Here is a 22,511-nt window from a genome sequence, read left to right on the forward strand (position 1 = left end):
AAAATGCCTAGAGAGAGCAGCCACTTTGTTCAGCAAAAACCTTGAAGAATCATCACCACTGATCCTTCTGCTCCTCTGCTCTACCTGATTGACTTTTAAAGACATTTATTACCCCAATTTTAGGTTTACAAACTTTACCACTACTGTAAAGTGTGATGTTCTTCTGCCTTACAACACACCACTGGCACAACCACCCCTGAAGAGAGAGAGCGGGAAAAATACACTTACCTGGGTTGCTTTTGGAGGTGCGCACAGGGGTGTAATGGTTTTTGGAAGATGTCCTGACTGGGGTGCTTTCTTTGGGGGAGGTATCTATGGCCGAGATAGTCTCTCTTTCACAGTGTGCTATTGGGATTGGTCCCTGCTGCCTTAAGATGTCAGCCAGAGCCCTGGGGAGAGACAAACAGGGAAAAAAACGTATTTTCACACAGTAGCTAGAATGGCATCCAGCATTTTCACTTCCACAGTCACTGTGCAAATCCAGCAGTAGTTGGATCCTACCATAAACAGAAAAAGCAACAACAGAAAAAAAAAAAAAAAAGAAAAAAAGGCTTAAAAGCTCAGTTTCTTTTTCTGTGTCTGCTGCATGTATTTACAGGCTTGCCTGGCTATTGTTTACTTTTTCATATGCTTCCATTAATTCCCTTCAGCCCAGGGTTATGTTACCTCTCCATCATTTTCCTTGCTGTCAGTGACAGTGCAGATGGACTGTTCTCCATAACGTAAAGCACTGCCTTCAGAGGGTCACCACGGAACACATCAAAGCCCTAAGACTCAGACACTGTGATTTTCTAAAGATTACACTAAAACTTCCCTGCCCAAGCCAAACTTCTTTAAGATTGAATCAGATTAAGAGTCCAGTCCCCACACTCCTTAAATCCTTGTTTTTTTCTACAACAAGCTCGATATACAGCAGTGGTGGAAGAGGGTTTCTTAAAGGAGAACCACCAGTCCAGAAGAAAAGGATTAAACAATTTTCATGGGTTAATGTCAACACAGCCATTAGCCTACCTTTAGCTTTTTGTCCATTAGGGATTTTTTTAATGGCACTGAGGTCTCTGTGCTATTCCCCAAGAAAAAGAAAAGACACAGTTCAGTTGCATCCAGTGTTTTCCCATGGGGTGAGTGGATACTCAAAGTTTTTTTCCTTTGTGACTATCATGTACACAGTGGAACAATTATAGCATGAAATGCACTGATTCTCTTAGTGCAGCCACAAGCTATCTCTTGAGCCGCAGGAAAAGGAGGAAGGGGTTAGCTTGTGTGGATTATAAGGGACAGTGGCATTTTAAAGATGATAGAGTTAGAAAGCTTCTTTTCTCTTGGCTGAGGGAATATGCTTAATGTCACCTTGGGTACCAAGAAAGATGTAAGGAGGAGAAATTCCTTCATTGCATATTGATGAGAATGATGCTGGCATTGCTCATACCTACTAGCATTCCTTAAATGCCATATATCTGGTCTTTCATGAGAAATAGTTTGGGACCTGAGTCTGTTCCATTTTCCAAATCGCTTCCTCTACAGACTACGATGCCTGTGCATAATGAATTACAACACTAATGTGCTCTACAGAAGAAACTCTTGGAAGATGTCAGAGGCTCCAGAAGAGGATTACATTAGTTCACAACAACCTTGTACAGCAAAAGAATATTTTTAACCATATTTGATTATTTATTGTTTGTAGAGAGAGCAGGCACAGAGGTTATAGCTTATCATATGACGTGTATCTGTGCACACATACTGATATCTATGGAGTAAAAGTGTTGTCACATACAGGGACATGAGAGCACAGATTTTTTTTTTTTTTTTTTTGCTAAGATAGTCTCAGAGAAAGGTAAAGGTGGCAGCAATAAGAGCTAGATACTTAGCCCTGTCCCAAGTCAGGGCTCCTTTTGTTTGCTGCTACCGTTATTCCTCACTGAAGAAGAGGAGCTGGTATTTGGTGTTCTCCAAAAGATGCTGAATTCCCACTGGCTGACACAGATCTGTGGGTGTTCACCATCTTCTACAGTTGTGCCTGAGGTGTCTCAAACTGATCACCAACTTACAGGACACGTCTGGAATTTTGGCCCCTTGCCCAAGTTTGTACGTAATGTGAGTGGTGTCACAAGGATCTGAAGCTGGGGCCTGAGGTCCCTGCCCTGTGCGATACTACACAGTTCCCTCCTCAGGAGAGGATTCATTCAACCATGAGTAATCCTGATGGCTTTTCTAGGCAAATACCTCCCCACTACATTACAGATCTTGCTGATTGGGGAGGATGTGGGAAGCTAATGAGGTCTGTCTCTTTGGCACCATCATCCAGTACATCCCGTTGGAGACAACACATTTTCTAAAGACAGCAGGTTGGCAGAACTGAACCCTTAGTACATAGCCCCAAGATATATTAAGCATCAGATGACCATTTAATGGTATCTGCAGTACAGAAATGCTAAAAGTCATTTTTCAATCACAGAGATTGTATTAGGACTATTATTTACTAGCCCATAGTGGCTTGGACTAATTCTGAACACTTGTCGAAGACACTCTTAGTGTCAAGAGTGCAATCGCTCAGAGCACAGAGGAAGATGACAGCGTGGATGACGCTAAAACACTATATACCACTTAGTTTAATATAATAGAGCCATCTGGGCAGGAAAGGTCAGATCGGGGACTGGTGTACACTCAGAAGGGGCTATGTGGGATGAGGTACACAGAGGCAGTAGAAGAAACTCAAAGATGAGGAAGTGGAGCTGGAGGTACTGGTGGGATGGAAATGGAAGAGTACAAACCAGTCTCCCCAGAGCTGAGTTTGTTTAACCTGAAAAAGAGAGGCTAAGAGAGGACCTACACCCAACTAATGCAGAGCTGCAAAGGAGACACAACAAGGCTGTTCTTTGGAGGTGTAAGGCAAAGAAGGTAAGAGGCAATTAGCACATGTTTCAATAAGGGCTATTCCACTTGGTTATAAAAGAAAAAAGGTCACAGTGGGATAGCAAAACACTGAAACAGGGACACAGAAAAGCTGAGGGATCTCCATCCTTGGAGATCTTAAAATTCAGCTGGATAAGGCTCCAAACAACCTCCTCTACCATTGAAGTTGACCTTGCTTTAAGCAGGTGGCAGGACGAGGGACCTCCAGAGGTCCCTTCCAACCTAAATTCCACTCTGATTCTAAGTCTAGGACTACCTTACACTGCAGGTCACCTTGTTTCTCCTGATATTGTTGTCCTTTCTCCTACTATTATTACTCTTTGAGTGGGGTTTGATACAGTCTTAACATAGCTTACATACCTCCCGGACTGTCAGTTTACTTCTATTCACTAAAAATAATCAAGGTAATTAAAGTGAATATACTCTGGAACAATTGGAGCCAGTGAGAATTGCCTCATCCTCTCAGTCATTGTCTACCCAAGAGCCAAACCCTGTGCCTGCTAGTCTCCATGAGGGCAAAAACCATGCGTCCAGGATAATATTTCAGTTTGTGAACAGTTTCTCATAAAACTCTGCTTGGTTGTTCCTTAGTTACAGCCAGGACCTGAACTCACTGATCCTTACCACAAACAAAAATACAACTCAGGTGATAAGAACAAATTTAATCCCTTCTTTGTTTTTCATCCTGAAGGAAGAGTAATAAGAACTACTCTCTGGGTTAGTTGTTGGCCACAACATAACAAGGAAATGATTTCTAGTTGGGTGCCAGCCACATGGAAGGGGGAAGACTGTTACTTTCAGACAAACTGAAGAAATCACAGGTGATACTCAGGAAAGCGATGTCTGCTTTCTTATCTCTGCAGAGACTATGCATGAGATAAACTGAACATTAGCTATCGAAAGCAGACCTAGCTCATAAGTGTATGGGACTAAAACAATGTGAGTTCAGCAATGCTGAAAGTGTAATCTTCTTGTGCCCTGGACACAGCAAACTCTGTGTCCTGAGTGCTCACTCTTTGTCCTCTTCTTTAATGTCTACAGAGAGAAAAAAAACTGTTCAGCACCAGCAGAACAAAACATTATAGGTGGAGGAGAAAGTCAGACTTGGATCAAACTGGTTAGTTCCTTGCCAATTCAATCACATTGTTGTGTGTGATCCAGTTTATTTCTATAAAGCACAGAGGGCTGCATCCCATGCTGGTGGAAGGTCAGTTGCATTTAACTAAGGAAGGATTTGCTTGGTATAAGTCTCTGGGATACAGCTCTCTAATTGTCCACTGCAAAAGCTTCGATAATAATAGAGTCACTTGAAATATTTGGGTCTTGTGTTTGCAGCCATTACAATGGGTACAATTAGTCCCACTGATGTCAACAGCATCCTAATCATCTGCATAAGGCTATGCAGACACTTCAGAAATCTTTCTATGATGACACAACTCTTATCTCAGGAAAACAAATCTCACTCACCGGAACATGTTACCTGTGGCAGTGGATGGAGTAGCCAGAATTGTGTAACTGTACAATCATCGCCGGAGATAACGATTTATGACAGCTTTTTCATTAACGTCATTTATGTGAGAACATTCAAGTTTCTTTCCATGTAAACCCAGAATAGACATAGTGACATCAGGGGTGGTGTTCCAGACCAGTGCTGGACTAGCAGCGTTGGAGAAAAACCTACTGATGTCTCGCATGGCAGGACACCCAAAGGCAGAACAGGTCAGGTTCTGCTCTCAGGTACATCAGCAGGGAAGGCTCTGGACTAAGTGAGTACTTTGGGAAGAAACACAGTGGGGTGAACACAGGGACCTTAATACAAAGAAGCAGTTGTGGCCATCTTCAACGGGGAGGGGGGAAAGGTCTTATTGGAACTTCAAAGGGCCAAAAGGGATGGGTGTAAGCAGTAGGGTAGCAAGGTTGGGCATCAGCTGGGGTCCTGATGTTGAAAGATGAAATCAACAGACTTTGCTAAACAGAAAGAGGAGGCAAGGCAAAAGGGAAAGGGGCAATGGCAAGGAGTGACAGAAAACTGAATCAGAACAAGGAGAAAGTGAGCACAGTAGAATAAAATGGCAGAAACAGACAGGGACAAACCACAGTAAAAGACCACGGAGGGTGTGAAGTCCAGCAAATCTGTGGAGGGTATTCACCTCTCAGCCCTAGCACGGAGACGTGGGAGGGGAGAGGATCTTCTTTGTGCAATAGGGAAGTAAATATTCAGTAATGATTTTTCAGGCTCGAGGGAAGTGATCCTTCCTCTCTACATAGCGCTAGTGAGACACATCTGGAGCACTGTGTCCAGTGCTGGGCTCCTCATGCACATCATGGAGTGGGTCCAATAAAGGATCACAAAAGTGTTTAAGTGCTTAGAGCATCTCATATGTGGGGGAGAAGCTGTGACAGCTAAGGCTGGTCAGCCTAGAGAACAAAAAGCACAGGGAGGTCTTATCAATGTGTATCAATAACTGATAGGAGAGTGTAGGGCGAGGGTGTAGGGCAGATGGAGCCGGGCCCTTCTCAGTGTGTCCAGTGACAGGATAAGAGGCAATGGGCACAAACTGAAATACAGGACATGCCCCTTAAGCACAAGAAGAAAATCTTTTACACTGAAAGTGTTCAAACACTGAAACAGTGTCCCAGCAGGCCACAGAGTCTCCATCCTTGGTGGCATTTAACACACAACTGGCCACAGTCCTGGGCAACCTACTCCAGCTGATCCTTCTTGGAGTCTGGACTGGTTGATCCCCAGAAGTGCCTCCAAACTCAGCAATTCTGTGATTCTGTAGAGCTTGTGTAGCCAAATAAGATTGTCCTACTGGAGGGTCCAGCCCCAAACACCATAAAGAAATGGGCTTAAAACACAGTAGAGAGAACCACCACTAGGGAGCTGATCCCAATCATTCTAGACCTAGACTGAAGCAATGACTCCAGTGGGGTTTTTTCAAGCTAGGCAATGTCATTGACAGCAGACCCAGGCTGAGCACGCTCCATGTCCATTTTTGTAAGTGGCTCTTCCTACGGTAACTTTCATCCGGTGAAACACTCCCATCTTCCACAGCCACTGTTAGTTCCTTAGCTTCCTGACCTCAGCAATTCCAGCACGGTGATTTGCTTGTCTCCTGCACCCATGGGGAGAAACTCCTTGCTCTTAAGTGCTGTGTGGACTGAAGGAGGAAGGATTTGCTTGATATCGCTGAGAAAGCCTGAGGCAGGGCTGGGACCAGAGCCCCCAGTTTCCCCATCTAGTGTCCCCTTCACTGGCCAAGAAAAGTCCATCAGAATAAATGCATCCTGGGTATCCCTGGCTATTTGTCAGGTTTTTTCAGGACATATCTGTGTAAATGCAGAACTCATGTCAGTGGCCCAGGGCCAGCAAGGACTTTACAAACTGTATTTGATGGGGATAACTTCAGTCCACACATGACCCTATCCTCTTGGGCTGGAGAGAAAAAACACACAGATCCTGGGGAAACGGGAAGAAGTAAAGACCTCAAAGAGAGAGGAACGTCTGGTTTAAGTGAATTTGCGACACATCAGCACTTGCCTCTGCGATGCGCTCTGAGACACATCGGATAGCGTGATAGCAGGGAGTACGGTGCAGAAGTAACTCACCCGCAGGGGCTGAAGGGACCTCCTAGCCAGAGGGAACGTGAAGTTGCAGGGGCTGTGAAGGACCAGCTCGCTTTAGCACACCTTGCCCACTCACCAATGCAGCCAAGAAACTTAACCTGCTGTCTTAATTACCACTGAGGCAACAGCAGGCTGGAGAAGTGCTGTCCTTCACCACAGTCTTTTTTGAAAGTAGTGTCCTGTTTTCCTAATATCCACAGATTTTCAACAATAATTGATAGTGTGAGTGTGGGCACAGGTACCCCTTCTACTGAAGACAAGGGGAGTTTTGGTGACAGCTCCAACAGGATGGAGTGTGGCTTGTGGGGAATAAGATTGGAGCAGAGAGGTCTGCGGATGCTGGATGGGAAAAGGCAATGGGAAGAGTTGACTATTTCCAGTAGTGCAGGTTGTACACATGCAAAACTTCACTTAATTGCCTTCTGAAAAAACGCTCTCTTGGAGGCCCTCATGTAAGAGGTGTTAGAAAATAGAATTGCCTGCTCCAAGTGAATTTGGGAAAGAATGGAAAAAGAATGACCAAATAGATCTGGCAGAGCACAATAACAAGAGCAGTGTCTGGCTGAGCTAAAAGCATAGCTGTGATGGAGTTTGTGGCAGAACTCCAATCGACTTCAGCACAGCCAGGGTTTTGCCACAAGTCCTTAAAAAAAGAGTGAGGTTAAAGACTCCCTTGTGCTCCCTTACTAACCCGGAAAGAAAGAGGCAGTTAGTCTGAGAGAGGTGATTTATCCAGCCGTGGAGCCAGCTCACCTGCGAGGGACAGGTTTCTCCGAGGGAGAGGGATTTCAGTCAGCGGCAAGTCGTGCAGAGCACAGCCGCGCATTATTCATGGTTTGGTTTGGCTCCCGTCCCCAGACCTGCTGCGTGCCTTGGGAAGGCTCAAGCACTGACCACACAGAGCCACGTGCTGCCCTTGACCGAGCTGGTGCTACCCTCCGAGACGGGCTCCCACGCTGCCGTTCCTGCCAGCCGAGTGCTGCTTGCCCACGTTACTCCCCCGCGCTAGCGGAGGAAGGGCGGACAGGAGGCAAGTGTATGCTGCCTTTCATCAGCCCTCCCCACCTCTGCTGCCTCCTCAGCATCACCCCCAGGGCACGTGTCTGGCCACACTCCCTGACGGTCCTCTGCTCTCACTACCAGAGGATGGGGCTTTACCTGATTACAGAAACACCCCTGCAAACTGATACTCGGAGGGAAACACGGGGATGATGCTGCCGCCGGCAAACCCCTCTGGGAGGCAGCCTCCTTCGCGTGGAAGCCACTCCGACAAATTTGATTTTGTTTCTGAAAGCACAGGAGCTCAGCAGAGATGCACCAGTCCCAGGTCAGCAAAAGAGAGAACCGGGCTCTGCAGCTGCCAGAAACAAAAGCAGCTGGTGCTTCAGAGCAGGGTTTCCGGGGAGGAACGCTGGACATGGTTTTTCACAGCAACCCGAGCGGGCATGCAGTGGACAACTGTATATGTGTGTGCGTGTGTGTACGAGAACAGGAGAATGCACCCATGGAGTTAAGCAGGGAGAAGACTAAGCATTAGGACACCCTTCTAAGAGCAAAGCATTTCTGCACCTGCACCCAGAATAAGTGAGGAAATATGCCATCTCAAAAACAAATGCTGCAAGGAAAAATCAGGTGTCTTCTGAAAAACCTTTATGCCAAATAGTAGAATTATTTGTGAAGCTCCTGGAATTTAGCCTGGCTTTGATGACAAATTTCACTGAAAGCTTAGTTACGGAGGTACTAAGGACCATATCGTTACCCCAGATTATGACAGCAGGATGAGGCTGGCAGATTTTCTGACTCATTCTTCTTGGTGAACTCAAAACTAACACATAGGTGACATAATTACATTATAGATACACACCATCGTATGAATGCGTGTATGTGGAAAACACATTTCAGCTGAAATAGAAGTCGTATAGGCATTACAACGATGAATCAAGAAGAAATCAACTGTGGCTGTGAGCTCATCATCTTCTTCCGTCTTTATAATGCAAGGTGGAAACAGCACCTGGGAAGTAAAGCTCTTGTCTTTGGGACAGGTTCTTTAGGCTATATATCAAGAGTAGTAAATACCAGCAGTGCTCAAACTGTACATTTTACACAAGGACTTTACACATCTAACACTAATATATACAAATTGAATAAGTCTCTTACCATTGCTGTGATGTGGGCAAGGAATTTACTACAATCACTAAAGTCACAAGAAGTAATACTACAGCAGGACCAAAGAGAAAGAAACTGTTACGTAAGGATTTTGTAATTAAAAAGTTACAATAAATCTTTCCAACTGCCGTTTCTGGCAGGGAGCTGTTATACTGAGCAGAAAGTGGCCAGGGCAGCAAGGGCCAAGGTCTACCTCCAAACCATTAATAGGCTATTTAGGGACAGCGAGTGGCGCGAGGAAGTTGGTGTCTTCGGGATTCAGGTCCCGCAGCATCCCCGAGGGTGCGGCACGCACGGCAAGCAGAGAGCCAGCTGCCGTGCTGCCGGCACCGGTCCTCGCGCACACGCCTCCCCTCGCTGGCTCTGGCCCCGTTACCATCCCAGCTGCACACCCCTTTGCTTGAGAGAGCAACAAGGAGACCCCGTAAAAAGGACACAGACAGAAGAGAAAGCACGGGCACTGGGAGGAACTGCAGGCAGCGTTACTGTACAGAAAAGGAGCTAAGCACCGGTCTTGACTGTGGAAAGAAGATAAAATAAAAGTATCAGGTCTTGCTAGGTGTTTCACAGGCATGAAGGTCTGCAGGAATTACGCTAAGACCTCAGCTGGTACAGGTCTTTAGTCTGTTGTTGTTTGTGCTTGTGTGTCTGTCTGCATGCACAAAGCCAGTAACAGCCCTGGGTGGATACGCAGTGCTTTGAAAACCATGTCGAGCACGCACGGAAGAAGTTTCATGCACAAGGTATCTATTTTGCACCAAATCATGCATCATAAGCACAATTAAGGGACTTTAAACTTATTGAAGAAAACGGTGCTGTCTCTGAAGAGCCCTATCATTGCAACAAAGGAAGTTGGAGCAAGAGCTGAGCTACAGCAAAATATTTACTGTGAAAGAATTCCAGGCTTATCTGCCTGGGTAATGAGGCATTTGAGACCTCCATGCAATACAGCGCACACAGATCTGAGGAAATACAGATTGCCCATGCAAGTAGGGGCAAAGGCAAGCAAAAAGGCACCATGATCTCATTTTCCTGATAAGGTTCAGATCTTCATGCGTGCAACAGAAGTTTTAAAAGGCATCTGATCTCCAAAGACGCACAGATCAACTGTTAGTTAAGGATATGAGAGATTCCAAAACTAAAAGAAATAGAAGTTCAGAGCTAAACTGGATTCCCTTGACACCTTATGATGGAGGGTTACTAATAGAAAAAGTTAATTAGAAAGAAAAAAAAATCAAATAAATGCGAATTAGAGACACGGAAATGATTTGGTGAAGGCAGCAGAGTTTCTGAGAGTAGCCTGTCTTACTGGGAGAAGTTCAAAAAGAAAGCAGAAGCCTCCAAAGCAGCCAGTGGAAGTCTGTAGCCAGGCAGCCTCTGTGTTGCTACCAAAGCCAGACTCCTTATAAAATAGATCCTGAGAGGAAAGCATGGCCAAAAAAAACCAGTTACCAAACTGTGACCAGAGCTTCAGACTGAAGCTTCCCCAGGACATGTAAGCGAAGCAAAAGGAAAAGTACTTTGTACATGTACATGCACACAAATACACATCCTGCCTTGATTTGGCTATCTGGGAACGGGTGATTCATCAGTGCAAACAGGACAAGGTTCAGGTCTTCCCCCTGCATGGGAGTTCGTCACCCCAACTACGCTACAGTGCAGTATTGGTTTGAAACAGAAGAATGAGTCATGAATAAATTCTCTGAGGCCGCAAGATTGTGGCTTTTTCTGTTTTACCTTAATCAAGTCCAACAGGTTTTTGTGGACCTGTATTCTGTGCCTATGAGAGGGACAGGGCACTTTAGAGAAAAGACTCAGAAACCATCAGGAATAAACAATGCAAAGCCGGGCAAAGAGCAGACGAAAGGCACGTGAGTCAGTCAGATGAATAACAGTGGAGTAAAAAAAAAACACAGCATAAAAACAAATCAGTGGAAAGAGAAAAAAAGCAGCGACAGCATCCAAGAAAGGAAATCTTCTGTATAGTCCCTATGTCCAGGTGTGTGTCAGCAGCGCTCTCTCCCTGCCCTGGGGAGGTATGAATTTGATTGTTGGGCTCAAGCAACGCACACCAGCAGAGAGCAGAACTGAATGAGCCAGCTGTGATCACAATTTGAAAAACTAAATCTAGAGATAGGTCATTTTCACAAGCTCCACCGTTAGCGAAGAGGGCTAACACTAGCTACCCTCCAGCAAGCCCTCCAGCAACTGTAGGGCCCAAGAGCTGTCAGGAGATGCAGCCTGCAGGAAGAGAAAACCTGCTGTATTTGAAGTTAGCATCATGCAAAGCAGTGCATGCAGCCTTCCTGGATCTGTGGGCAAACAGATCCATTGCCTCTGATTCCAGTTGAAATTCAGAGCCGCGGAGTAAAAACGTCAAGAAATTGATCGATTTAACTGTGGTCTCTACATGGGAAAAGGATGTTCATTTACAAAAACAGTCACTGTTGTTATTCACAGAGCAGAGGACGCGAAGGCAGAGACCAAAGAAAAGAGTAGCGCAAATATCTTTCCTCTCTGTAGCAACAAAGATGCCTGAGGAGTAGGGTATCGTGAAGCACTCTGAGTGGAAAGTGCTTGTTTCCCTTCTCCCTTTCAAAAGCCAAAACACTCGTCGGACACACTCCATGCAAGGACAGATACAGAAGATGGCCTTTTAGCAGAATACAGAGCTAGTTTGCTGGGGAAAATCCTGGCGCTGCATCTCAGCAGCTACACGAGAGCAGCTGGGCTTCCACCGCTGCCCTGGGCCGCCACCACCACTGCCTCCTTGGCTTGCAAGGAAGGGCTTGGGCTGCAAGTGGTGGCATTTCAAACCCTGGCTGCAAACTCTAAACGGTTTCCAGTTTGTGCATTCCTAACTCAGCAGAGAGTGCAATGGTTACTGCTGCTGAGGGCTAGCCAGGGGTCACAGGGCGATGCTACCAGCAGAGAATTATTCATGTACTGTAGCGTGGGGATTTAGGGTCATGGCCACAGGGAGAGAATGTTCGGGGTCACCCCTCCTTGCTACAGAAAACCCATACCCAGCTCCGAAAGCAAACAGCTGATATTCCTTGTTCACCGTCAAAGACTTCCTAACTCATCTCCGTACTGAAAGTAAAGCAAATACTCTGCCCACTTAAGAAATGCTTGAGCAAAAAAACCCTGACAAACTGACAAAAACAAGCCACCCTCACAAATGCAGTCAGAGAGCCACAGCAGCCAAAGCGTTGCTGGGTATAACTCTCAGAAACCAGCCCTGGTTTCTGCCTGGAGCCCAGCATGCATTAGTTCTGGCTGTGTAACTCCAAAGCAAGACCAGACAAGAGGTCGTCATATATGGTCAGGCTGAAAGATCCTATAATCATTAAAAAATCAGCTAGGTTTAAAGCATTACAAGTGTTTCTCTAAAATATGAATATTTTAGCTCCCGCTTTTTCAAAGCACTTCCACTTACTGCTCTTAGAAATGAACTTAAGTGTCAGTTACTGGCACTGCTCAGCCCAGAATCACAGCAGTGCCTCTGCTTTAAAGGTGCGTGGTAGTGCCTGAAAACAAGACTGGATTTTCAGCTCTGAAATGCACATGCATATCTCAGTGCACAGACAGCCTTTCATTTCACATGAGAGCGACAGTTCTCCTGTGAATCTGTAAACCCTCCTTTCCATCAAAAGACATAAAATGAGCCCTGCCTCCATCAAAATGTTCTTTCTAACTGAGTTAATAAGGATTTTCTGTAAAAGCTGGATGAGAACTTAGCAGAAATAACATCTACGCACAGTACTGCTAACCAGCTGCTTACGATGAAATAAAATTTAAAGGGTGATCTTGCTCATGGTGAAGTGCAGGAAAGTCTTGCTTAATCTTCCCTGGGTGTGGGATACTGTTCACGATGGGCTGTTTCTAGACTACTGTAATAATTTCTGTTTATACTGTTGTTCTCCTCATCCCACAGGTTTTGGTGGGATGCACGTTGAGATTTAATGCACCTGTCGTCACTACAGTGAATTATCCTGGATGTTACACTTAACTCCAACTGACACAGCCTCAGACAGGTAGGAATATCTGACTACATTCTGATTTTCTCCTTCTCTGTTACTCAGCAGCAGTTCTCAGAGACAAAGACAAACCATTCCACTCCTCATATTCACATTCTGCTCAGAGTGCTGATAGCATTTTTCCTCAGACCGATGCAGACCCTGTCTGCTGGAGATGCACTTCATAATATTTAAACCGTCGTGCAACGTTGATCAAGTTCAGGTAGCACAGCTCTGAAAGGTATAATCTTTTACCAGCTACCATATTATAGAAGTCAATCAACTCCTTAAAATGCTCTGAAAGCCAGGCTTTCCAAGCACTCAATCTGCCATTCATGCTTCTACACACAGGTGAATCATTTTACCAGAACGTATCTAAATAAAGAAAAGCAAGCATCAGAGAAATGAAAACATCAGGAATAACTCAGACAAGTCTGGCAACACCGTCTCTGATTTCAAAGGGTGTAAGATCCAACCCTGTAGCACACTGGAGCTAAAGCAAAAGTAACATATGGGCATTCAAGTGAGATTACCAAATTTAGTGTGAAGATAAGGCCCAAAGTTGCCTTGAAACCAAAAGAGCTGGGCAGTTAGGGAACTAGCCCTTAGTTAAGACGATACTTAAAAGAGCCTATTTTCTGACTAAGCGACTTTCAGGACCCTTTACTATATGGCTGCAGGTGACCTAAAAGATATTACAATGTTTTTAACACTGTGAAGCTATTTTCTCGCAAAGGCAGAGACCAGGGGCAGGTGGGGTTTGTGGTGGAATATATGGGCCAGACCCTCAGCAAGTGTAAACCAGCATTACTTTTTGTCCTCATTGAAGACACGGTAATTAACACCAGACAGCACCCTTGTGTATGTAGTCTTATAAAGGGAGAAGTGTAAATAAAACACATCTTCCCAAATAAATAAAAACTGCGTCACTCGTCTCTTTTTCTTTGTAATAAGCTAAAACTTCTTCTGTCAGGTTCTGTTGACTGCGATTGAAGTTCAACCTTAAAAATATGGTCAATGTTTTTGATTTTAAAATTAATTTTCTTAATTAAAATAAGTTTTATGAAGCACTACCTGCCAGAGATAAGCGCTTTCCCCACTCATGTTCACAACCGTTGTTATAAAGAAGCTCCTCAGCAATTTTTGTGTTCAAACAGAGGAACCTCTTGGATTTGTAGCGCGCAAGAAGTACACATCATTTGAAGGGACTTTTTCACCAAAAAAATGAGTATGAACTGAGAGAGCACGTGCGTTTGTCCAAAAGGAGAATTGTTACGGGAGCCTGAGCTTTTGCTTTTAAACAGGATTTTCTCTGACACGTCAAGAGTGCTTTCTCTTACTAAAGCTATTAAAACAGCAATGTGTAAAACCACTGAGAAAAGGGTATCAAACTACTTCGCTAGCAGCCAGTCGGAACGGGCAGACTACGGGCTTGGCTGACCTGCCCCTCGAGGGGAAAGGCAGACAAAAGGGAAGAGCGCGGCCGCTCCCCCCCGCCGCCGCTTTCCCGAGCACCTCGCCTGCGACCCCGAAGGCCCCTCCGGCCGCGCAGCGGTTCGCACGCCGCGCTGCCCCCGGCGCGGCCAGGCCGCGGGGCCACGGGGGGGCCCTGCGCGGAGGCGCGGGGCGAGCGCGCCGCTGCGCGGGGCGGCGCGGAGCTGTCCGCGGCGCCGGTGCTGAAGACGGGACGGCGACCCCACTCCACGGGGCCGCGCGGCGGGGGGCCTGCCGCGGGTGGGGAAGAGGAGAGGTCCCACGGTGCTGCCCCGAGGACGGGGGTCGGGGGGATCGGGAGGGGCGGCCTGGGGGGTGGGGCTGTCCCTGGGCAGATCGTGCAAAGGGATAGACGGAGGAAGGGGAAAATCCCTTGGCAGGAGGTGCAGAGAGGGAACTGTCGGGCAGCCCTGGCACAGGAGAAAGCCCTTGGACGAGCGGTTGAAGGGGGGACCCCTCGAAGCGAGAGCGCAACGGAAGATCATTCAGGCAGATGGAGCAAAAAGGGAGCCCGTAGACAGCCATTGCAAAGGGATGGACAGCCTTGGAAGGGTGGTGCGAGGGGGAAACTCATGGTCAGCCAGTGCAAAGGGTGAAGACTTGAACAGGGAGTTCACAGGGGGACTCCTTGGACAGGTAGCGCAGTGGGGGAACCCTTGGACAGTGGAGCAGAAGGGGAACCCTTGGACAGCCAGTTCAAAGGTGGAATTTTTGGACGGGTCATGCAATGGGGAAACTCTTGGACAGGCTGTACAAATGGGAAGCCCTTGGATAGGTGGTTGAAAGGAGGATCCCTTGGATGGGTAGTGCAACAGGGAAACCCTTGGACACTCGGTGCAAAGGGGAAACCCTTGGAGAGGCAGCGCAAAAGAAGAGCCTTTGGAAAGGAGGGTGGCCCTAGAGAGAAGGGGCACTGGAAGCAGGGGAAGGATCGCACCTGTGTATGTTCATCTCCCGGGGCGGGCGCCGCGCCTTGTCGTAGGCCACCTTGGCAAAGACACCGGCGATGAGCACGAAGGCGATGGCCCCGCACGAGATGTAGACGGTGGCGTTGGTGCTGTCCTTGTCCGGGTCGTACTTGTTGGCGTCCCCATCAGCGCCGTTGCTGCCATCGGCGGGCAGCGCGCCGCTGGCGGTGGTGGGGTGGGCCCACTCCGGGCTCTTGTAGTTGCGGCAGAGGCTCTGGTTGAGCTTCTCAGCGCGCTTGTTGCAGCAGAAGCGGTAGAAGCAGGTGCCGCAGCAGTAGCGGAAGCCTGTGAGGCTGTTGTTGCACTCGAACTCCTTGTCCCACTGCCCGCTCACGTCGTAGTACCCCCAGCACGTCTCGTACGCCGGGGCCGAGCCCCCGCCGCCTCCCCCGCCGCCGGGGGGCGTCCTGCCGCCGCCCGCGCCCTTCCCGCGCCCGGGCAGCGCCGTGGGGGCGGCGGCCCCCGGGCCCGCCAGCGTCTGGTTGAGGAGCTCCTTGCCCGGCTTGGGGGTCCGTCGCGGCGCCGCCGCCCCCTGGGTCCGATTGCCCTTGGCGCGGGGGGGCCCGGCCGCCTGCGCGGCCGGCAGCAGGGCCAGGAGCTGCAGGGAGAGCAGGAGCAGCGGCAGCAGCAGGTGCCGCGGCCCCATGGCGGGGCGAGGCGGGGGGCCGCGGGGCGCGGCGGGGCGCGGCGTGGGGCGGGGGCGGCGGGCGGCGGCGGGGGCGCTCAGCGGCCGCGGCGCTGCCCCATGGGGCGGGGCGGGGGGCGCGGGGTGTCCCGCTGCTGCCGCGCGGCTCTTCAGCGGCGGCTGCCCGGTGCCGGGCGCTTCATGCCGGCGCGCAGCGAGCGGCGGAGCCCGGCGGCGCGGGGCTGGAGGCAGCGGGGTCCGGAGCCGGCCGGCGCTCCTCCGGCGAGGGGCTGCGAGAGACGGGGAGAGGGTGAGAGCGCGCCGCGCCCCGGGCGCCCCGGCCCGCCCCCGTACGCCCGCCCCCCGCCCACGGCCTTACCATGCCGGAGCGGGACTGCAGCGGGGCCGCGGAGCCGGCGGGCTGCCCGCGCTCCTCGCGGAGGCGGGGGCGGAGCGGCGCGGAGCCGGGCGCGGAGCAGGGGCGGGCGCCAGCCGCGCCGCGCCGCGCTCGCCGGTTAGGCCCGCCCACCGCTGCCGGGCCCGCTCCTTACATCACCCCGGGCCGGCGTCGCCGCACGCGGGGCGCCGCTCCGCGAACACGCGGGGCCGGCGCCCACGGCTCCCCACGCCGGCCCCCGCCCGCCCGGGGCAGCGCGCCCCGGCCCGGCCCCGGCCCCGCCTGCCGGCGGTGTGCGGGGGAAGGGTCCCTATAGGGGTGTGCAGGGGGCGTGGTCCCATGGGTGCGCGCGAGGTGCCGTGCGTGGAGTTACGATCCCTATAGAGGTGCGCGGGGCTGCAGTGCGTGTGGCCCCATTACCTGTCCATGGGGTGTGGTCCTGCCGGGGACGGGCAGGGGATGTGGTCCCATGGGGTCAGCTGTCCATGGGACAACAGTGCCTACAGGGGCGTGCAGGGGCTGCGATGGATATAGATTTGCAGTCTGCATGGTCTCGAATAGTGTGTGCACCGGGTATTGTTCCTATAAGTGTGTGTGAGTTTATGGATCGATGTGCACTGGGAGTATGGTCCCTATGTATGATGTTTGAAGGCTACACAGACCCTATAGGTGTGTATGAGCTTTAGGAACCCTCTGGACTTGTGCAGCAATGTGTTCCCTATCACAGTGGGGGTGGAGCTATGATCCTTACGGATGTGCGTGAACAGGCCCTATACATGTGCACAAGTTGTTTGCGTCGGGGACATGTGCAGGCTCCCAGGGTTAATGGAGCCTGGGTGTCCAACTGGGTCTGCCCAGCCAGCTCAGGGCAGACCTCCCAGGAGGTTCCTGTCCCAGGGTAGTGCCCGCAGCACAACCCAGTGCTGGGCAGATGTTGCCCCGAGGGCTGTCAGGCCATGCTGCCCACCAGGGCCGTGCTGACCCCACTGCCCTGCCACTCGCTGCACAGGGACATGCTTCCCAGGCTTCCCAGGCATTGCTACACCAGCCTGGGGCTGTTGGCACCTGCCCAGGAAGGTGCACTGGGTCCAGCTGAGTCCCAGTTCCCTGCTGCAAGGGCTCAGCTATTGTGCTCAGCGTGGAGAAGGTGGCATCCCCCACCCCAACCTGTCTGATACACTCCCTGCTTCCTCAAGCCGGTTGCCCTCCAGGGCAGCTCTGGGGTGCTGTAGGGATGGGTCAGCAATGCCCTGGGCTAGCCATGCCCAGTGACCCAGGCACAGCCACCACAGATATGTTTAAGGCACTTTTGAGCAACCTTCTTGCAGGTGCAGAAGGTTTCACTGCTGTAAGCCACTGGGTCCCCATGCTAGAATTTCCTCAAAGTCCTGGTGCTTCCCCCGTGTCCCATTGCAAACTAAACTAAAGCCTTTACAAACATTTCCTAAAGATGTACAAGGCATTGCCAGCTGTAAGGACACACAGAGGACAGGGAGGAATTACAGCAAAGAGGAGCACATGGAGACAGGAACTGAAGTGATGCCCTGTAGCTGTAGGCAAGCAGCTTTCAGGAGAGTGGGGAGACTGGTGTAGGGAGAAGAGAGCAGTGGAGAGAAAGGGGAAATCACCCCTGAAAATCCCCTCCCCTGTACCTTGCACTTTGTGAATCATTTCCTCAAGCTACCTAGGTTTGAATGCCCATAGCTCATGGCTGGCGGCATTTTACAACTCTCTTAGGAGACGCCATGGATTGTGAGGTTGGCAAAGAAAGCTTTACCTCTGCCATCTAAAGCTGCTCTGACGTTGGGGGACACCTGGGCAAATCAATCGCTTCGTTCCTCAAGAAGACCCAGTCTGCAGTGCCTCTAGGAGTACTGCGTTTAAGGGATGTGCCCAGCTCTCACTGGTAAATCCACGCCATGGGGCCCCCAGTTCTCAGCAGTACCTGACCCCAAACTCAAAAGTGAGGCAGGAGGAGTCAGCCTAATGGGAGCCTTATGCTCCTATTATAGGTGTCCTCCAAAACCTTGCATCAAAAGTTGTAAAGCAGGTTTGACTGATGTTGGGAGGCCATCTCAAAACATTGTGGACCTTCCAGCTCCCCAGCATGGCATTTTGATTTTGATGAAAATTACCATGGCAAACATCTCCAGATCTGAGCTGCTTCTCCAAGGTAGGTGCTTTGCAAAGCGTAGGAGGCATCAGGCTATAGTAATCCGCATCTTCCCCTCACCTGATTGTTCCCTGCACACTTATACAGGACCTGAGGTCTCTGCAGAGGCACTGCTCTGGGGAGGGGAGCTATCACTTTAGAGAAGAGCCAGCATCCTCTCCCATGTAGGCAAGGCTACCTGTTGAAGGCAATCCTCAGGGACAAGATCCATAGTTCTTGAGGCATAAATTATTGACGCTCCTCTGTCCTTATGCCAAATGTCACAAGGGCACAGAAAATGTCTAGCAAAACAATATCTCCCTGGAGAACAGCACTAAGTGTTAAGTATCCTGCCCCACAGAATATTAGTGTCTGAGACTTGTCTTTTTTCAGTGTGTCTGCACAGCCTCCAGCACTGGCTGAGGCTTGGACTCCACATGCCCCTGTGATACCACTGTGGTTGTATCAGACCAAGGTAATGATGAAACATTCAGATGCCTCCTGCTCAATTTATCAATGCCAATAAGCATGCTGAAGAGGGACAAAGTCTCCATGGATCTCCCATATAATCCCATTGCCTTGCCCAGAGCCAAAATAATGGGATGGAAAGAGCTAAAGGGAATGTGGAAAGAAGGAAACAGTCACTGAGGAGCAGCATCAGATTTCTGGGACTTTCATGGGGCTTGCAGCTGCGTTGCTTGGCTGCAGAAGGAAAGGACAACAGCTGAGACACTTGCGGGAGAAAATTACTCTGCTCCACACCTAACCATACTCAGGAAAGATCACTCTGATGGCAGCTCCACTCCCTAACTCCATCCCCACCTGGAAGTCACTGCGAGATCTCCAGCACTTTCTCTTTTAGCTCAAGTCCTGTCCTCCCCAAGTTGTTTTTCTCAGCATGCCTGTTTTCAGAGCTGTTCTCTTGTTTATCTTCTTTGCTTTCATCTCTCTCCTGGAAATGCTGTGGCTGCTGGCAGTGAAGGGAAGTGCAGGTTCAGGAACTTCTGTTTAATTTAATTCGTACACAGAATCATTCACCTTTAGCCCGTTTTCCCTGCCACCACTTGTCGGACTCCGATGACTTTGTGAGGAGTTTGTAAGGAGTCTGATGTGCTCAAAAGCTGATTCCTCCTTGTCAAGGGATTAAATTGTGACCGTGAATCTTTATTAAAATGAGCTCAGCACTTTGGACCTAGTTTTTCTTCTAAAATTAATGTAGCCACAAAAAACTAATAATAGGAGTTTGGGAGATTATTTCTATGAAGCTGAATTCTTTCTTGCTTGACTAGATATAGGCTTGCTTTGTGAATGTAGTGAAGGCACAGGGTGGATCCCGAGACTGTTACAAGCAGAAGGCTGCTTACTTCCAGATACAAGACAGACAGTGAATGGAAACCAGGCAGGGAAATGTGAGGGGAACAAGAGCAGTGACAGCAGACACTGAGATGGCAGGGGTCTCAGACCCAGCAGTATGGGCAGTGCCAGATGTAATCAGCTGCTTATGCAGTTTCCTGAGCAGCTGCTTCAAAGGGACAAGAAACTAGCTCAGAAAAGGACATTTCATCAGCTTTTAGTTGGTTTATTCTCTGGTGGCTGACAGAATTCTGTGTTTTCTATGGTTTTGTATAGTTTAAGGAACTGTGATTGTCTGTACCCATGGGAACACCTTGTTTCTTTCCCATTCTTCCTATCCATCCGGCCACCGTGGCAGTGAATGTCACAGGCTCATCATGTCCTACAGCAGTGATGTATGTGTCTGTCTTTGGGGCATTCTCAGCACTTAAGCCTCTGCTTTCTGTCTCAGTAAGGGGGAGAGAGGGAGAAGACTGCCAGGCCACTGACAGATGTGTACGCGGTTTTCCAGACAACTTACCCACCTATGTGGCTTGGGGATCAAAATGCTGCTGCTGCCTGCAGCAATGTCAGCAGCAGGAGATGCCACTAGACCGGAGGGCCAAGCACTCAGGGGAGAGGTTCACTGACGTCTCACCGGTGAGAGCTTTGGCTAGGCAGTTCATCAATGCACTCGCTTGAAATGTCCACGCGGGCCATCTGTAAACAGAAGGCAAAGAAACTTCTCCAGCAAATGATTGATTCCTCATTATTTATCCAGGTCTGGTTACAGAGACGGCTTCAGAAAGTACTTTTACAGCTGCAACTCTGCAAACCCCAAGGTCCTGCAGTCAGGTGGATGGACACAGGCTCGGTGTCTTCTCCTGGTGGAAGAAGCTCTGACACATAACTGGCCAGACCCACAAAGTTCCTCCCGTAATGCTCTGTGGTGTGTAGGGGGACAGTGCTGATGCCTGCACAGCTCACACATTTGTTTTCTGCTGCTTTTCCTTTTCCTCCTGGTTTGAACTCCTCTAAAATACACTTACACAGCAAACACTGGTGTGGGGGTACCAGAGGTATCTTGCTCCTTCCTCCACACATGGAAACTCTGCATTTCAGAAAGCCAGCTCTAAGGTCACTCTTGGAGTCCCTTCTTAGCTGATAGAGACTTAATTTGCCCAGAAAGAATTCACCTGGTAGTGTCTCTGCACTTTGTGAAATCTTATGATGCCTCCTTGATAGTAACAGAAAATCTAGTACACAAGAGACCCTCCAACCATTCACTGCAATATGTGGCATCCCCTGGGGATCCAGGAAGAGAGAAGGGAATACAGAGACCTCAGCATGGGCTTCTTCCCCTTTACTGGTATCTACTGTGCAGTGGTTCCTTCAGGCCTGCCCACCAGTTTGGGAAAGACATTTTAAACTGCTTTGGATTTCTACCTTTGTCACTGCAAATTGGGACTTTGCTACAGGCTGGGTCATTTTCGGTCCATGAAGGGCAATATGCCGGTTAAGTGCAGCATATGACTGACGCAGATACCTTGCCCCCATATTGGATACTGGTGGTTAGTTTCTTTTATCTTGCTGTACCTGCACAGAAGGGAAACCAGTGAGAGCTTTTCTTTAACACATCATTACTGTCACTGTTGTTATTTCCTCTACCATTATGGCACCAACCTGTCTCACTAAAGCAAGGGCAGACTTCTCTTCCCAGTACCTAGCCAGGCACTACTCCATCAGTGTCCAGCAGATCCAACTTTCCCATGGGATCTGCCAAACCCAGCAGTTGCTCTTCCATTCAGATTGTCCTACAGCTCAAGGCACTTCATCACCAACCAGCCTGAGTCAGGAGAAACTGTCCAAGTCATCAGAGAAGCAGATGGAAGGAACCAGATTGCATGTATCCAACACCTCGCTCAGTCATTACCTAGCCACAGGCTGGATGCAGCTGATAACATGAAATGAGAGACATTAACATTGGTGTTGATGATCACAGGCCTGCCTCCAAGACCAGCAATATGATGAGGCACTTGGATAGCTTCATCTACTGAGGTGGCCTCCTGGCTCTATAACTCAACAAGCCCTGTGCCCGTACCCACTTCATCCACGCTACCAAGGACAACGCAGACTCAGACAACCTTGAGGTGATGTGAATGGGCATTTTTCTTTTCTCAAAACATCTCATCCAAGGGTGGTTCTTCAGCTATAACAGTTTTATCTGGATGTATTAATTTAAGAGTAGAAACCAGGCACCAAAATGCCACAGAAGGGTATATTTGCAGCCTGCCATAGCTGGGAAGATCATGTGATCCCAGACCTCATCTTCTTGTAGACCACCCAGGAATGTAACAGTTCATTGCCACCTGTCCCACACATCTGTCTTATCCTTGCAGGAAGGCTTCAGACCCTATCTTAAGACTGGGGACAGACTGCTGGGCTGACAGCATCTCAGGAAAACTGTGGTTACAGTACTCCCAGCTGCTGTCACATAAATAAAACCCCCTGCTTTTATTGCAAACCTGAAGACTCTTGGGCTCCAGCAAATTCAGCCCATATTCCTGCAATCATAGAACAGCGAGTCATCAACTTGAGTGATTAGGTTCAAGTGCTCATCCTCAGGACCTAAGCAGAATGTATCAATATCCTTGGTTTTCTGATATCTATGTTGGAAGAGCAAAGAGGATGGAAGCCAGAGCTTGAGGGTCACACAGTATCAGTTGGGACATGCAAGCTGAACACAACGAATCATTTGCAGCTGCCTGTGCGAGTATGCTACAGACTAAGAGCATTTCTCTATCACCCTTCTTTT

The 22,511-nt window shown here is 49.2% G+C and overlaps 1 protein-coding gene across 2 annotated transcripts in view; it reads right to left on the minus strand.

The window, feature by feature from the left end:
- The window catches only part of SHISA6 (shisa family member 6), a gene marked incomplete at its 3' end in the record, with an annotated part of 259,658 nt that extends 243,784 nt beyond the window's left edge, over positions 1-15,874 (minus strand). For both annotated transcript variants that reach the window (XM_082008200.1, XM_082008199.1), the window contains exons 1-2: positions 15,160-15,874; positions 229-389 (exon numbers count right to left, since the gene is read on the minus strand). In XM_082008200.1, coding sequence (XP_081864326.1) covers positions 229-389; positions 15,160-15,836 — 838 coding nt within the window. In that variant the 5' untranslated portion in view covers positions 15,837-15,874. The remainder of the gene's footprint in view (positions 1-228; positions 390-15,159) is intronic.
- Positions 15,875-22,511: the final 6,637 nt, after the last annotated feature.

Source organism: Phaethon aethereus (assembly GCF_964289735.1).
Source record: "Phaethon aethereus genome assembly, chromosome: 18".
In the NCBI taxonomy this organism is placed as follows: domain Eukaryota; kingdom Metazoa; phylum Chordata; class Aves; order Phaethontiformes; family Phaethontidae; genus Phaethon; species Phaethon aethereus.